The sequence below is a fragment of the Myripristis murdjan genome, chromosome 24 (genome assembly GCF_902150065.1).
Source record: "Myripristis murdjan chromosome 24, fMyrMur1.1, whole genome shotgun sequence".
Lineage (NCBI taxonomy): Eukaryota > Metazoa > Chordata > Actinopteri > Holocentriformes > Holocentridae > Myripristis > Myripristis murdjan.
Window position 1 is genome coordinate 16,887,851 of NC_044003.1, and position 17,941 is coordinate 16,905,791.

The 17,941-nt window shown below is 40.0% G+C and overlaps 1 protein-coding gene across 1 annotated transcript in view; it reads right to left on the reverse strand.

Moving 5' to 3' along the window:
• The window catches only part of LOC115356150 (disks large-associated protein 2-like), a 66,204-nt gene that overhangs the window by 23,937 nt on the left and 24,326 nt on the right, over positions 1 to 17,941 (reverse strand). The window contains exons 4-5 of the mRNA XM_030047191.1: positions 15,798 to 15,954; positions 13,129 to 13,348 (exon numbers count right to left, since the gene is read on the reverse strand). Of these exons, the coding sequence (XP_029903051.1) occupies positions 13,129 to 13,348; positions 15,798 to 15,954 (377 nt within the window). The remainder of the gene's footprint in view (positions 1 to 13,128; positions 13,349 to 15,797; positions 15,955 to 17,941) is intronic.

Genomic DNA, 17,941 nt, shown 5'->3' on the forward strand with positions numbered 1-17,941 from the left:
TGCTAGGGAAAGTTTTAAAAATAAATAAATAAATAAAATAAAAAATGAAAAGTTCAGTAGCTGTAACACTGTGTGTGGTTTGACTGTAGACTGGATTAACCCTGGGAACTTGTAGTGTGCTGCAACTCCTCCTGTCTGCCCTTTCTCCTTAGCAACTGTCTGTACTCTCTACACTGCAGTAAAGATCACATGTGCATGACGGCAGATCAATGGACATGCCAACGCACAGTCACGTTAAAAGCACTGCTGTGGAAGAGGCATAGGGCCATGTGGAAAAAAAAAAAAAAAAAAAAAACTGCGATTAATCCCTGTTAGGAAAAAATGCCAGAACTCTGAGATTGAAGTAAAAATTCTGAAGGGGATAAAAAAGTAATTTTGACTTAAATTCTGATTTTTTTTTTTGTTTTTGTTTTCACAATTGTAAGATCAAAGTGAGTATTCTGGCTTTTTTGTGAGATTAGATTGTGAGATTTGGTTGGTCCAAAGCTGCATACCTCCAAATCCATCTGGTGGATCATCATGAAATTTGGTGATATAATTAATGTCACCCAGAGGACGAGAACTATCAGTTTTGGTGACTCTAGCGCCATCCCTCTAGCGCCACCAGTAGGCCCAGCAGAGCATGAGTACTCCAGATAAGACACTTGTTTATTTTCATGTGGCCCTGCTCCTCTTCCACACACTGCAGATACACACTTGAACTGGAACATCAAGTTTCTATGCCGTAGTAGACATTTGAAGATGGGAGGGCTGCCCAGTGTTTATGACTAATTGTAAAGCTCACTATATATAATTATTTAACCACCTACTGTACCCTTTCCTATCCAAATAACAACAACAACAACAAAAAAATAATCCTCACAAACTCCCTTAAGTAGATGACTGAATCCTGCAGGCCTTGCATTATGGCAAAGAAACAGTAAATTCAGTCGATCCCTGGATTAAGTATGAGCTAAGTAACCCTGGTCTGAGGTGAAATGGCCTGAGGTTGCTCGAGGATAAATTGATTTTTTCCCCTCTTGAAAATTATCTAAGAAAATATGGAGCTCTATTCTAAGTTTTTTTTTTTCAATCACTGGTCTAAGCTAAATGGCGTGTGTGCATTAAATACAGATATTGCCATGGTCAAAATAAATAATTGTGTTTATCTGAAAAAGACCACACGCTAAGGAAAAAAGATGATTTTCTCCTACCAGCGTTGTTTGATCCCACAGGCCTGATGTGGGGTATTTCCTCGGGCCCAAGAGCGAGTGTGAGTATGGCAGTGGTGGTTTGCAAAAGATGGATAAGTGGGAGGGGGGGACGGATCAATGGATGAGTGAATGGATAGATGATTTGACAGAGGACATATAGCAGAACTTGTTGAGGGTGTGTGTAGTTCATTAAACACCAGCTGATTCCACTGGAGGTTGTTAAAAGAAGGCAGTTGTAGCCTTTTTGGCCAGAGGTGTTGGAGGTACAGTTAAACAAGCATGTTGTCCATAGCCACATACATATATACATACAGTGGTGATGCCCCCATGGATGCAAGGTGAATTAACCTTTTATGTATGAATCATCACAACAAACCATTACAAATCAATGACCTGAAAAACACATTTCAACAAATGTAAACCATCCTTTCACTGCTCCTTGGACATAGTGAAGTGCAGCTGAATTTACTAACTAAAAATGTCCCAAGTAAATGTGCACACAAATACAAAAGACTGTTTGACAAAAAACGTAAAGTGAAAAAACTTGCAACTGAAGGACATTGCCAGGTCTTAACCGTTGCATTAACTTTGCTGTCGTAAAAATATGAACTTTGCATCCCAATGTAATTTTTTCAACGCGAATAGACTTTGCAGAAATACAAAGTTAATGCAGGTTCATGACCATCCATTGTACCTAATAACTGCATTATATCTGACTATATAACTATAATATGTAAGATTTTGTTGTAGAGTGCAAGAAAAGTAGCTTATTCTCACTTTTTGACAAGTTAAAGAAGAGAGAAAGCATTTTTTGTGTGTAACCATGTGAAAATTTTGAATAATCTATCAGCTTCATTCTAAATCCTCCACTGGCTGGTGTGTTTAACCGTGCTATTGTCAATCCCTCCTTTTGAAGCTAATGTTGGAAGGATGATATGAATCGAAAACATCATCTCTAGTCACAATCACAACCTCTGAAACAGCCAGTCACTTTGCTACAGCAGATAAATGGCATTATCATTTTTTGGCATCACAAACTGTGGCTTGTTCACTGTAATATCGCACTAATTATCTAAAAGCAGCATTGATTTGTGGTGGTTTGTAGAACAAAGCTGTTATGTTGGTCATAACCTGCCTTGCTGCATGCCAGAACATCTAAAATAGTGACACAGTGCTGTGCGCTGGTTAAATTCCCCTCTATTCATTTGAAGAAAAAAAAGAAATACAATGGTTAAAGCAAGAGCGTGATTCAGTACTGATACCAATGAATTTGAACTGAATTATAATATAAAAAAACATAATAAACAAAATAAAACCGAATGAATCATCCTGTATCAATACAGTGCGGCTTTTGTTAAAGGTCACACGCACATCGGAGGCAAAGTGCATTAAATGACATGAATTAGAAAGTTGTGCGGAAGAGATTTTAAACTGGACACTTCCTCTCGTGTCTGTTCACGTAACAATGCCAGTGTGTTGACACAAGGCCATCGTATAGGACAGCAGTCAACAGGGTTTTTGTTCATTTGCTTGACTGTTTGGATGATTTGGCCAAGTACCAAAGAAACTGTTGGCTAGTTTGCATTGGTTTCAATGTTTTCAGTGGCAAACAGACGGAGACATTTAAATGTATCTTTACATACTAAGTGAGTTGGGATGTATCTTACTTTACCAAGTGGCAAATGTTAATGAGTGGGACAAAATGTATGAAAAAATGTATTAACAACATAGAAAAAAAGATATAATAAAGTGGTTCCCTACCGGACCTACCGTACACTCTACGCCCCCCAGCTAAGCTACGGGCGCCTAAAATGAAAACAAAAACAAAACGACAAAAACAAAAGGGTGATAGCTTAGTACAAAAGCAATGCATATTGAGAGGATTAAAATAAAAGATAACTGTGCCTTGCCCATGCTGTGTGTTGACTGTGGTTTCAAGTGTGTGTTGTGTGTCTGTATGTTGGTGCATGTGTGTGTGTGTGTGTGTGTGTGTGTGTTTCAGGCCCTTTACTGTTGGACAAGTGGAAACCAAAAGTGTTGTGAGTTTGTGCTCACTTGTAAGCCTACATGCTGCGGAAACGGTTCATAGTTTGGTTTCATCTTTGGATGCCACTGTAAAGCTATGACCCCATTCTGCCATTTAAATTATCATAAACATAAACATCATGAACATCTTGATCCATTGTTTTATATCAATTTATGAAAAATACATAAGGCCAATAAAAGTTGTAACTGAAAATTCACAAGAAACACCACAATAAGCAAAAAAACAAACAAACAAAAAAAAAAATAGAGAGAAATGAAAAACAAATATACAGTATTACATACTGGAATTTTTTTTTTGTTTGTATAACAAAATTCAAGCATAAGCTAACAAATGCAGGCTAAACTTTACGGTCTTTAAAAAGGATCCTCATTATTTTGACAAAATTGGATTCACTGAACATTGCAGTCTGAGATCCCTGAAAACTGCGACATGATTGGTGCAAAACAGAGAAGCACATTTCCTCCAAGAAACTTTGAATAAATGCAGGAGGGGAACAACGGGGTAGAAAAGTATTTATATTCAAGCAGTGTTACAGGTTCAGGTGATTTTTGTAAATGAGATCAGATTCCATCCAAAAACCTTGGTAACTGGACATCATAGAGGTGGCACAGTAGTTGCATCAGATCTCTGGATGGCAGCAAAATGTAAACATAACAACTTGAACTCATGGGCTGATTGGCTGTAAAACATATTGGATAGACACAGTCTGAATTTCAAACATTTAAATATTACATTACACAAAATATGGTTTTGTGGATAAAAAAATTACTTTAGTTACCCTTGTCCATTTTTTCTTCAGTATTTTCCTTAAATATAGATCTTTTTAGTGATAATATTTAGATCATTCTCAGCATTTTTGCTACATCTCAACTTTTTTTTTTAAGGTAATGTTCATTTCTTTGGGCTTAATGATGCAATAATAGTGAAACTTTGGATTAAACATATTGTAGTATGGGTGAGTTCCCTGGCATAAGCTAATTAACTAAATAGAATTCACAACTGAACAGGATATACGAATTTAGAGGACTTTCTACAGGGCTAATAATCAGAGAATAACATTTCCAATGATATTATCACAGGTTCTGTTTACTAGTCAGTTCACAGTCAGGAGACAAATCATTTATATTGTGATGCGCTAGGAATTGATTTGAAATCTTAAATTTATGATACCAAAAAGCACACCCTTTCTATGATGCTACTACTATGCAGGTTACGGAAGTACAGATATCCATGGTGTATATCAGCTCTTTGAGTAGTTCTCACTTCTTGTCAATTAAAGGATGATTGTATTTTTTTTTTTTTTCATGTGAAAATCGGATGGCTCATTTGCCTGAGAGAAGTGAAACCCAGGTGAAACCATACGCTGCACAGCGGATGCAAACGTAAACAAGGTGACAGCACACTGTGTTTGGCCAGTATTTCGAGCGCGCCTGCAAAGGTTTAATGTTTAATCGAAAAGTTTCATCCATTTCAAAGTTATTGGGAAATGCCAGGTTTTGGTGTCAGTCCATGTTCAACAATCACACAGTGAGAGATCCATTGTAGCAGCAGAGGAGATATTAATTTCTGCGCCGACTGTAGCCTCAACAGAGTAGAATAAAATAGAGCCACAACGATGTCGGGTTTTAAGAGTTGTGGCTGCAATTACAGGCTCGCCTGACTGTTCACAAACTAGTTAGCTAGCGAGCTATATTTTTTTTTATGCGCGTAGTCCCACCCCCGATTGAAAGCAGTAAGATCACGTCTTTTTTCTGAGGTGTAGTGAAAGCCTCCAATTAGACATACGGGAAATCTCTAATCTTTCTGCATGTTTTCTTAAAGTACTAGCAAAAATCAAATTTTCTATTTGCCATTCCAGTTTCACCTGGGCCATATACTACTCGCAGGGCCAAGACCCACTCACGACATGAAAAAAGTCCAACTTGCACTTTAATCTTGAATATAGAGTGCCATATCAGTATGTGTAGGTCTCAGTGTTATCAACATTAATGTTATCTTTCGGCTTTGTGCTACAGTACTGTACTTTCAGGAATCTCACCCACAAATGGTTAGATTATAGCATATATGCCGAACAAAAATCATGGAAAGAAAAATAAAGTTAGCGTTGCCTGAGGCTCATGCAAAAAACTGTCCACTGAAAGTTTCTGAAACCCCCGCTCCACTCCAGGTGTTGATGACTTGCATGAGGGTTCAACATAAAAGACCTAACATCTACAACCGCAAATATTAAGATGACACAACAATATAACAGAGAACGAAGGACTTGCATAGAATGAATGAATGTAGTTTTGAGACATCATGATTGGCCAGCCTTCATCATGGATTCAGCACCTTTAAATTAGTTTGCACTCCCCAGACATGGGGAAGGATGCAAGTAAGGAATGCCACTGCAATCCCCTCTTAATCATTCTAAAAAGAAAATATGAGTACAAGCCTTCCCAAAGTTTTTTTTTTTTTTTTTTTTAACATATTAAAATGATTATAGGCTGATTTGTTAAATGCTCTCACAGTCATACGCCTTTCATTGAAATCATGAGGATTTATACCAACCCAACATGTGGCTAGTCTTGAACGGGAAAATCTTTTTTTTGTGTGTGTGTTTTGGGTTGATAGTAATCATAAACAGGTCTTGAGCTATATTATTGTTACTCTGTATTGCAAATGGTGGAGAATGGCAACAATACAGTAGAGCTCATTCATAATCTATATTTCTTTTTACCAAAAGCTGAAAGTTCGGCTGAGTTACGGCGCTGCTGCCAAGAACAGAACTGCCAACAAAACATGCCCTGTGATTGTGAGCCTCTGTAACATATATATTGGATTATCAAGGCAAATGACCCGTTCAGATGGGCATTTAACCTCAGTTTCAGAAGGTTACTGTGCCAGGTGTGTGGGGTGGAGCTAATAACTCAGGTGAAAATGACCGTCTTTTTGTGTGTTTGTTTGTTTGTTTGTTTTTTTCCTCTGTGGCTTTGATTTTTAATTTTGATCTTATCTCTAGTACAACCTCTGTATAAATATTCATCTTTTCAAAGTGCCACTTGTTGTCTCAAGTATTGTCTTTTGGTCGTGCAAAGGGGGAAGAAGATCCACTTTCCTGATAAAGTGAGAGATGTTGTCTCTCCTTTATAGAAAGTCTTTTTTTTTTTTTTTTTTGAAAGGTTCACATTTCAGTCAGGGGTCTGATACATACAGGCTTCCCATGGTCCTGTGCTGCAGTGACCGTCCAGAGATAAGTGCTGTGAGACTTGGAGAAGTTAGACGTAGGCCTCAGTTCCATGGGCCTCAGCGATAACTTTGGTACGCCATGTTGATACAATAGGACGATGGAGCAGACGAGTGGTTAAGGGGGATGCAAGCGGCTTAATGATCGACTGTTTCTTATGACAAACAGACAAAACGAGCAATTGGCCCAATGTAGCAGATGATTGAGGGCTCCTACCCGTTAAGGTCTGCCAGGAGCCCGGCTAAGCCATCACTAGTGAGGCGGTGTTAGTACATTCAGTGGTACTATACTGCACCTCTGGGGACATGGTCGGAGAGGTAGAGGCCCTCAGCGGCTCTGATTGTCTACGTGGATGGAGCAGCGTTTTCCTCTCATTTTTAAGTAGTGATGAACCAGCAGAGCATGAAAAAAAAATGCAACCACAGCTAGAGAAAGCATGGCATGAAAAAATAAAGAGCTCAAATTTCTAGTTTGTGTTTACAGAATTACTTTTCAAAATAAAGTGTTTAAAACTGTATTTGCAACGCAGCCTCCAATTAGAATTAAAAATGGAACCACATTGGAAAAACACTGAACTAAATGTTAAATGACCCTGGTCACCACTGCTCAAAAACTACAGGGAAAACACTGGTATGAACTACTAACCAATGAGGTGCACAAACAGCTGGATGAGGATGATGATGATGATGATGATGATGCTGATGTTAAGATGATGATGATGTACATGATGAAATGGATGAAGGTAAACATGATGGAAAAAGTGCTGGGTTTGGTTTAGAACCACATTTACTACCGTAACCCCTCTCAGAGCTATGTCAGAACACAGTATGGTTATAATTGCAAACAGTACAAGTATTGAATATAAGTTTCTCTATGCACAAAAATGTTACATTTATATACATATATAGAGTTCAAACATGAATACAGTTTGTGCAGGAATGAATTGAAGCCAATACATTCATACTTCATGATCACTCTGAAACCCAACTATTCTCCTTTACTGTTCCCACATGTTGTCAGACTTTTAAGCCGTTTCCCAGTCCTGAACAGCTGATCCATTGTAAACATTTTTTAGCCGGGGACTGTGTACTGTAAGTCCACTAGGCCTTGAGACTATTTGTCGTCCATAGAGCGGAATAGGCTTTTATAAACTTCTACGGGGATAGTTGATTCAACATTTCCACCAATATTCTCTGCTGTTTGTTAAATAGAGTACCACTTTATGTTCTGTGGCTCACTAGTTTGCCATTAAGAAGACTGTTTTTTTTTTTTTTTTTTTAAAGACTATCCTAAAATTAGAAATTTTCAAAATGCCCCTTTCTGTTGGAACTGGCTACAAAATGAATGGAAAAAGGTAATGGCAAGGGAATGCTTTGATTATAATACAGTAGCTAATCAATAAACTATATACCAATATATTCATAAATAACATATTTACTTTATGATGCATTAATTAAAAAACTAGGGTTTATAAAGTTATTCACAGTATTTTATCAGTATACTCAGGTGCTTAAGAGAATGTTGTTTCTACATGAAGAGAAACTGGAATGAACATGAGCTGTTTTCCCATGCACAGAGACAGGCCGACTTATGTCTCCCCTTACACTGATTCTGACTAATTATTGAGCTTTGTGGCTAAATGACCCTCAGGTTTTACCATCATATATTCATGCTTACTTGAAGTGACTTGAAGGTTGGCTATCTAAGACAGGGAAGGACTGCACTTGTTGGCACTTGAGGATCTTTAACATCAGTCACATTCTCTTTCACATTCGTATGTCACCTCATTATGGTTTAAAAACAAAATTATTCTCTTTTATTCTCATGGCTAAGCAAGACACTTGTTAAATGATTGTTTGAAGATCTTCATAACCTGTTGGAGAGATGACAGACTGTGTCTGCATAGAGTAAAGGGACATCTAACAGCAGCACTGCCCTGCCTTTCTTGGTTAACTCCAGGTTTTCACCCTAGCTTCCTGGTCTGGTCCTATGTGTTGGATGGGAATGATTAGAATGACATAGACAGATATGACATGGGCCCACTGGTGTACTTCCTGCTCCAAAGTTCCAGACTGGCGCTTCTGTGGCCACCTGAGTCTGTCTGCTTGCGGACCTTTTGTTTTTTGTTGATCTCCCACGTGAAGTCCTCTGTTGGCTGTGGGCTGGCAGGGCTTTCTGACCCCTCTGGTGTGCCTTCAGGGGTGCCCTCTATAATTTCGATGCGGGGAGGGTCCATTAAATCCATGATGCTGAAGTGTGACGGCTCTGGTTGGCACATTACCGACTTGTCCTCTGTATTCTGCCGAACGGGCCAGCTTGAGCCCGCTTGGATTCCTATGGATACTCGGTCGTCTGTTTGAGTGGTGCTGTCGCTGGCGGGCTCGCGGCACAAAGTCCACATGTTGTAGCACTGGGTGAAGTTGAAGAAGTTGCTGTTGAAGGTCTTCAGCTCCCCGCACACGTCCCTGCGCAGTTCTGCCAGCTCGTACCGCATCGCCGAGATCTCATCCTTCCACTGCATGTTGAATGCAGCCACCATGTTGGCGGACTCCTTGAAGGCCTGGATGGCCTGAGGGACAGCTGGCTCGGACGTGGCTATGGGTGAAGCTGCAGGGACCCTGTACGAAGGTGGGGATGCCGGCGGGACAGAGATTGCTGTAACGGTGGAGCTAGTACTGTGCTGGCTGCGAGCAGCAGCTGTCTCCCTCTCCAGCCTCTCCAGCTCCACATAGGCGGAGGAGCTGGCACCATCATCATCCTCTATCATGTCGTCATTTAGTAAAGATGTGCCATCGAGAACATCATATCCCTCTGGAAGAAAGATTTAAATATGCAAACAGAAGGACACTCATAATGAAAGGAACAGCTGGAGTGTGATTTGATTTGGATTCTGTACTAAGAAAGGAACACATATCTATGGAAAACATACAGTATGTGAGGAGTGAGTCATTCCAAAGATTTAAAACATGGAATCCAATGCCTCCCAACTCTCTCTCAGATTTTAAGAGCGGGATCAGAGGTAAGCACCCAGTCTGAGTTGGTGTCCTGTCCAAAACGGTGTGCTTGTGCCCCTAAGCTGCTTTACACCACATAAACAGGAGGTAAGCTCCTGCTTTATGGGCTACCTTAGTTCAAGCAATGATTACTGGTGTCAAGGATGATATCATGTTATCCAATCCAAAAGAAATCCATATTTGATCAAAATTTAAATGTACTGTTGGTAGCATTTGCAACAAAAATGCCTTTTTTGCTTATAATTAATAAAAACCTATTTAGTCGGATACATGATTATGTGTACATTTTATGTGAGAGTATTTTTTTCTGAAACATCCAGCATTGCAGGGAGATGCAGCTCCAGCAAATAGTAAAGAATGAAAGTTAATGCCTTCCTAGAACAGAAGAACACACCTCTCTGAAATAGGTTCATGTGTGCAAATGAATGTCTTTGGACTCACATACTGTAGGCTTTTCGTAGTGTTTTTACACTGCCTTCTCATTCATCTCAAGGAACATCAAGCTTCTTTCCATCTTTTCACTGCACAGCACAGTGTGGAGTGGAATAAAACATAAGATATATATCAATTACTTTCAAATCATGATTCCATTTTCAGAGAACCTCTTTCTCAAAACATAACTCTCGAAATGATGTTTCTTCATGACTTAAAATTTGTGCCATTTTTGTGCAAAAGAAAAGATGTAAAGGGAATAGAAGAATCATTACCCATTGGGCCAAGAAGCAGATATGAACCCTATTGAACATATCAGGTCCATCGCCACAGGGCTGATTGGACCATGTGGAGTAACCCGGTCAGGGGGTGTCACTCCCCCCCTACAGGGTTGCACCAGGGAGAGGCTGCAATCCCACAGTCAAAGACAGCTGACAGACTCAATGCCAAGGGTTAGACTGCCACAAGTGGCTTTTTACGGGAAGTCAACTTTCATGGAAAGGAAAAAAAAATAAAAAGAAGTCCACACATGTACAGCCGACACATGCTGCTCTCACAAATGATTGGAGACAGTGGCAATGCGATAACATTCAGTGCTACTTTATGGTTGCGATATGAAAACATTACGAAAACTTTGGGAAGAACATTTGTGTCATACATTTACACTGATAAGGTGGTCTTAGCACACTTAAAATAGAGACACGGTAAACAACTCACAAAAGCCAGTGAGGCATTCATCAATATAATCAATACTCCTCCTTTCACTGGCAGAAAGCATTCAAAATATGTCAAGGCAAACAAAAAAGGGAATCAAAGTGTCTGAATTTTGTGAGTTGTTTGGAACCATGTTTGCTGCTCAGTATAACATAACGGGATAATTCTACCTGCTATAATTTTATTTTTACTGAGAAGGCAGTGCAAAAACACACATATACATAGATATATGTATGCGTGTCAACATTAAAATACCTGCAACAATCATCACTGACGCCTCCAGCTGTTCTTTCCCCCTGGTTATCCTTCAAGAGATGGCTGGTCAAATGGAGAGGGGTTTGCTGCTCGTCTGCCCTATGGAGCATCATGGGATACCTTCCCCACTCAAGGGCCTGCTAGCCTCACATGGGGTTTGATTGGTAAGCCACTTACAATCAGTTCTTAACTAGTATACTAAGCAAAAGAGCTTGATTCAAGGAATCAATACTTCTCCTAGCCAAGACAGGCTGGAGAAGTTCCTTTGTTTAATTTTGAGGCCACTATTCCCTCATAACACTGCAAAGAGGACACCAAAGGTTGACACCAGAAAGATTATTTACAGCATTGCTTGGTTGGGAGGTGAGAGCATATAACAAATTACCCTCCAGGGAACCCTCCTTCTGGGTCGCTATAACTTTGTCTGATATACTGTAATTGATCCATCAAGCCAATTTTCAAAATACAGCTTCAAAACATATATTATAGTCTGCATAGCCCATTGAGAGCTGACAGAACTGGAGCAGATAGCTTATTGAGTGAATAAGAGTTCAGCAGGTTAAGACGGTGGGATTGGAGAACACTCCTTTATCCTCAGTGCTTCTGTCACATCGAAGAAATCGTAGATCAAAACCCAATCGAGCATGAGAGGATTACAAAACAAAATTCCAGATTGAACAAGAAAACAAAGCCCACAAAGTGAGTAAAAGTGCAAATGTCTCCAATATTTAAATTGACAGAATCAAAAAGTGTAGAAAAACAATAAAAATCCAGGTCATAGTATTTTAAAATGCACAATTAAAAAGCAAAGTGTTTCAATAGGGTTCATAGCTTTACTCTTGCAGGCAAACACCAAATGAACTTGGAGTGAGGGAGTTTTAGCAATGGCTCTGTTTGCACAAAGAACCTGATATGTTGATCTTAGGGCTATATTGTGTGTACTGTGTTCCACAAAGTCTTCACTTTTTCTTTCTTTTTTTTTTTTCGCAGTATGTAATACAAATAACATTGCAAGAAGTCCATAACCTTGGACTACAGACAACATGCACTGTATTTTTAAATTCTGTCACAAAATCTTAATCTATTTGAAAACTTTCGGCACACTTTTGTGTCTACACATTCACCGAAGCTCATTATAAAATATAATCAAAAACAGAGTTGGCTCTAGTGAAAATGTGCAATTGAAAAGATAACCAATTACAAACCTTGAAGAAGTGCTGTGTTAATATTTACGTTATATAATTATTATTATTAATAAGTCATTTATTTGGAGTGGGAACACTGCTCGTAAGCTACAGAGTTTCATGCAACACAATACAACAATATTGCTAGTGACTAAATGTTGTTCTACTCTTCAGAATCTATAAATAGGCAATCATTTAACAGTTCCGTTGTGCAATCAGCACGCGTCTCTGTGTGTGTGTGTGTGTGTGTGTGTGTGTGTCTGTGCGTGCATGTGTGTGTGTGTGTGTGTGTGTGTGTGTGTGTGTGTGTGTACTACTCTCTAGAGCTTGTTGACTTACCTGAAATTGGTTACATGATTGTTTGTATTTTCCTGCCTTGTGTTCTGTAATCTTATGAGGTCAATTACAAGGTCAGTTTGAAAATGTATGCTAATGTGCTGGTACAACAGATCAGGGGGAGGACAGGCGGGAGGCTTGTTCAGTGTATCCTCTCAGTCAAAAACCTACCCCTCCCCTACCCCTGGCCTGTTTCCTTCTTTCACCCCTCCCTATGCAACTCACACTCTCCTCACGACACATACAGTACACCACAGTTTCACATGCTTTAGGGTGGGGCCTGGTCCTCTTAGGCATGCCTTGTAATGTGACTGTGCCGTGTTGCGGTGGCATGTACTTGTGGGTAGGTGTTGCCGTTTGCGTGGCTTGAGTGCGACCCTCCCACCCTTAACCTCGTCTCCAGCTATGCAACACCACAAGTGACCAACCGGGAGCTTGGTTAATGATGCGTGGATCGTGCAAAGTAACACACAAAGCAAACCCACCGAAAACACTCGGGAGTACGCAGAGGCAGAAACAAACACACACATGCACGCACGCACACACGCACACACACCATAGCTTCTAAAGAAAATGACAGGGATCATTCAGCCTGGCATCTCTCAAGCTCAAGGGTACCCCACTGTACATATGTAGGTATGTCAAGTTTGTGCGCATGTATAGGATGTATGAGGATATGTACTCTAAGCCCTCTCTCGTCTGGGGGGGAGGGGGGGATTTTTTTTACCTGTTGTGGATCTGAGAGTTGAAGTGACAGTGGAGGATGTCATTGAAGGCAAGCAGTCGTCATCTTGGGAATAACCAGCCTGAATTGCACGGAGGTAACTGTGGCTTCGAGTGCGGAACGAGCCAGGCAGGTCCAAGGCCTCCATGGCCTGGGATTCTACTTCACTAAAAACGGACTCGCAAACTGACTCAAACTGGCCATTGATCTCAGTCTCACTCACCTGAGAGACAAAAACAGGAATAGCAGTCCTTAATTTTTCCTCTTCCTTTCTCTTTCTCACTTTGATTCTTCCCCTTTGCACAGCAAATATGAAGGAGTGTTAGCATAAGGAAATGCCGCTGTCAGTTCCGACCTTAAACTGAATCAATGTCTTGACCAAATGAAAAAAATAAATAAATAAATAAATACAGAAAATAAAAAATAGGCAGATAACAAAAAATCAACAAAAATATTCAATTTGTGTTATAAAGCATTCCATTTAAAACAAGCCCACTGCAATTTATCAAAAATGTATGTGACTATATAGAAAAGACATAATCAAGTGTCCTTGCAACCTAGTCAGAGGCAGAAAATGATTTAAGGCAATAAAGAGAAAAAAAAGAAAAAAGAAAAAAAAATTGTACTTTCAATTTCCAAAAAAAAATTGCTGCTATGTGGTAGCTCTAGCAAGTCTATGTTTGTGACAATTAGGAAAACACAATTTCAAGCTGATAATCAATTTGCTTTGTTCATAATGCAATAAAATCCTCACTATAAAACAGCAACACTCTTTCCTTCCCTATTTGCACTGGTGCACAGTATCGTTTCGATAATACTATTATGATAAGTTCGATAAGTCTATTATGTGTATAGTTATGTAGAAAAAAATAATATCTATGGATGCTTTAAACATGCAAAGAAAAAAGCTTGAACGGTCAGCAGAATAAAACATGGACATAATCTTGTCATTTTCAACACTGCTGTCATTTAAATCCACTGTCATCTTTTTAACATTTTCCATACTAGAATAAGTTATATCACCAAGGACAGTCAGGTCCCACAGTTCTGCTCTAAGCAAAAATCCTGTTTCTACTCTACACTTTCCACTATCAGTGTACTTATAATGAGTGATAGCACCCAGCACTGCTAAATGCTTCCTGCAGACAGTTAATCCTTCCCTCTGCTCCTACTACATGTTCACACTTTGCAGTTGGGTCACAAATCTCCTCGCAACTACAGCTGGCGCCATCATGGAGGTCCAACCAAAAATTGTCTGTGCACAAATAATGTCTAACTATATGACAGCAGGGCAAAAAAAAAAAAAAAAAAAAAAATGATAACGGCAAAAGATTGTTGTGGTGTGGGTGTAGGCCAATTCAGTGAAGTTAGAGGGAAAAACAGTGCTGGAAATAGGGCCATAATGTCCTACTCAAATGGAAGTACTGCTACTTTACTGAAAACTGCTGGTGTAGAAAACACGCTGAGGAGAAAGTAAAAAGCTCATGTAAAATATACTCAGTAAAAAGTACTTTATAGAAAAGAGCATTGCTATATTTTATATGTTCTATGCAACTTTGAAACAGACGAGACTTCAAACTTGATTCTTCTAATTAAAAAAAAAAAAAAAAACAGAATTACAAAAGAGCAGAAACAAAATCTGTCTTTGCTTGCTGGGTGTTCACTGTTTTCTCTGTCCGGTTACAGATCAGAGAAGCCACAATATACAGTAACACACAGCTGTTTATTGGTTTCTAAAGCTGATGAAGAGTAATACCTCACATTGTCTCAAGCTGCAGCTGGCAGGGATCTTCCTCAAGTCCTGCAGGTTTCTGAGAACCGAGGAAGGTCATTAGCCGATCGGAACACTGCTTCCTAAAATTAATTTCTAGCTGCAAGTTGAGACTGTGTTTGAGATTTATCTTCATGGGTACAAGTGTGTAAACATATTGTCTTACTTTTTCATTGACTTCTAAAGCTAGCCATTTAACTAGACAGCAGGCTAATTTTGCAAAGCAACTGATCTTAATGTTAACATGCAAATATTGGTCTCCTCTGCTTCTACTAGATACTTTAGCTAGTGTGAAAATCAGATGTTAGCAACAGGACAGTAAGACTTACAACAATAGAGTCTAAATTTAGATATCCTCAGGCCAAATTCAGACACAATATTTTGGTGTGTCGACTTAATAAGTTTCTTGAATATCTATGATTTCACATTACTCCCATTTTAGTAGCCAGCTTTTTTGCTATAAGACTTCAAAAAACATCAAGCAAAAGATTTTAAGCCACATCAAAGAACATGTCTGCAGCTGGTTTGTTAGCTAGTGAGTTAGATAATGGTTAGGTAACTTCAAAAACTGCATAAAAACTGACTAGATCATTTAATTTATTATCAATTTTCTGTCGAGAACAGAGCAAAAAGTAACAAGGCTTTGATTTCGATTGAGATGGCCAATTTGTACGTTTAGAGATGGCTCTTCTAATGTGGACCTCCAACATGGCTGCCAGAGGGTGTGGTACATCACCTGAAAGCCTCTTAGCCTAGAAATAACCTAAAAAATAATATTGCTGCTGCTAGTAACAACACTAACACCCCTGCTAGCTGATACTATTTCCTGCCCCACCCCTTGTTCTTTCTCACCCATGCCTCCAGGTGTTTCCTCTGTGCGGTGCTCGTGGTGGAGACTCACCTGGCTGACGCAGCTAGCCTGACTGAGGGTGCTGACGGCGCGCATGTAGCTCTGGTTGCGAGAGCGGAACGGCGGGGGGTTGAAGGTGGTGGCTGGGTCCAGTGAGACACTAGGGTGGGGCCGCATATCTCTTGTGGTTTGCAAGTGGTAGCCCTGGCTGAACAAGGACAGGGGGTGGGGACAGACACGAATGCACAGTTCAAACGCCACATGTGGTACATCACTGCATCATACCGCACTCAGTCTAACATGCCTGCATGCATCAAGGCAGTTGAATGACTTAATCCTCTTGCAACAGAAAGTGCCCTGTTGGCACCAGCGCTAAACTTTTCTTGAAGGCTTGAATGGTTACCCCTCAGAGAAGACAGTGACTCTCCCACCCCAAAACTACACAGTGTACAGCGTGTCTCTGGTGCTCAGCTCTGACACAATGAGAGCTAGGCGCTGCAATAAAAGATGATTAAATTCTCCGCTGGAGGCTAGACAAAACAAGAGGACTGATTTGTTTGTGGACAAAAGCAGAAAGTGATTAGAGTCCCAGTGAGATGATGTTAAAACTCCGGTAACAAAAATAGAGTCTGAGCACTAAAGTGACAGTAGGGATGATGGCTGCGTGAGGCCTCCGCATGTTCACTTACCCCGGTCATTAGTGGAGTGTTAATTGTTTTGGGTTTGCACCACAGTGTACTGCATTACATTGCCATCAGGCCATAGAAATCTTTCATACACTGGATTTGTACAGTTTACTAGTAATAAATCAGTGTGTAAACTGTACCATATGTTGTCCGAGGGGAAGTAAAAATTAAAAAGGCAGTAAAATAAATCATGTAAATATTCCTTCTAAATAAACCTTGCAATGTAGAGGTACACTTGAAACACAAAGATTTAACATTCATTGCTGAATACTTAAGTGGAGGAAACTGTGGAGGAAAACTGGGTATATAAAGCCCATGCATAGCTTTGTGCATTCTCCATTAATCGACATAAAATAACTCCTGGACCAGTCCAATTTTGCGAAAAGATGATGCAAACAAATGTATGTCATGAAGACCGTGTGTCCATGCCCTGAAAACAGACAGCTTGAGCAGTTTGTAGTGCACAGTCCAATAAAAAATGAGCTGAGCGGGAACACAAAGGTGATGCAATTGTGTTCTCTGGGTCACCATTTCACTTAGGGGAACATTATTGTATTTTCTATTGATTACCCAAGCAACAGACACCACTAACCAAGGAGAGATGATTAAGAAATGTGCAGCCCCTGTGTGCACTTCAAGAAGCCAATTTGTTTGAAAAACGGTTGGGGAATTGATGGCCTGTAATGGGTTGGCCACTCTGAGCTGAGCTCTACTGTATACTGTATCATTGATCACACTCCTCCATGCGGTGCTTCTCATTGTATACCTAAACACAATAGTCAACCATTAATCTTCACAATGCCATCTGATCAACAAGAATCCAGCAGCTTGCACGGAGCCCCTTCCCATGTGTCAATGTTATTTTAATCTGTTAAGCCCGGGCGCATTGGAGCTTCCTCTCTTGAGTGTGACATTGTGGAGATGCGACAGTTATGCTACAGACTTGTCAACAACACTGTGATAACATGAGGCACACTGCCCCGCTAAGATGTTGGGCAAATATTGAGCTAGCAGATGATAAAGGTCAGGACACAAACCTATTTGGTACTGTGTCTCTCAGCAGAGCGCTGTTTTACCTGATCTCATGAAGCAGTCAGCACTCCAGCACAAAGCCAACAGCACCCAGGAACAAGTCAATAATCCGGTTACAAAACAAGTCAACGAGCAAATGCAGCCCGGCTCTTAGTTCCATCCTAATACAGTTGTCCATGCGCGCATAAAAAGATGTCAAGAAACGATAACAAGGGCTGTTCCTCTTACTTTGTTACCAGGCAACATCAGTTGGCATCTCTTAAGTCTAAAGTCTCTCCCGGCCTCACGGGGACAGCAGAGCAAAAAGCTGCATCAGCAAACAGCAGTTTTACTCTGCATGCATATTGGACAGCAGGAAGATGAAACACTCTTGTCATTGGTAGTTCAATCACATTTAAAGAACCAAAAAAAGGGGATGCAACCACACATTAAAATTTTAAGCAGGCTGTCGAAAAAGCTATTAAAGGCAAAGGTCAA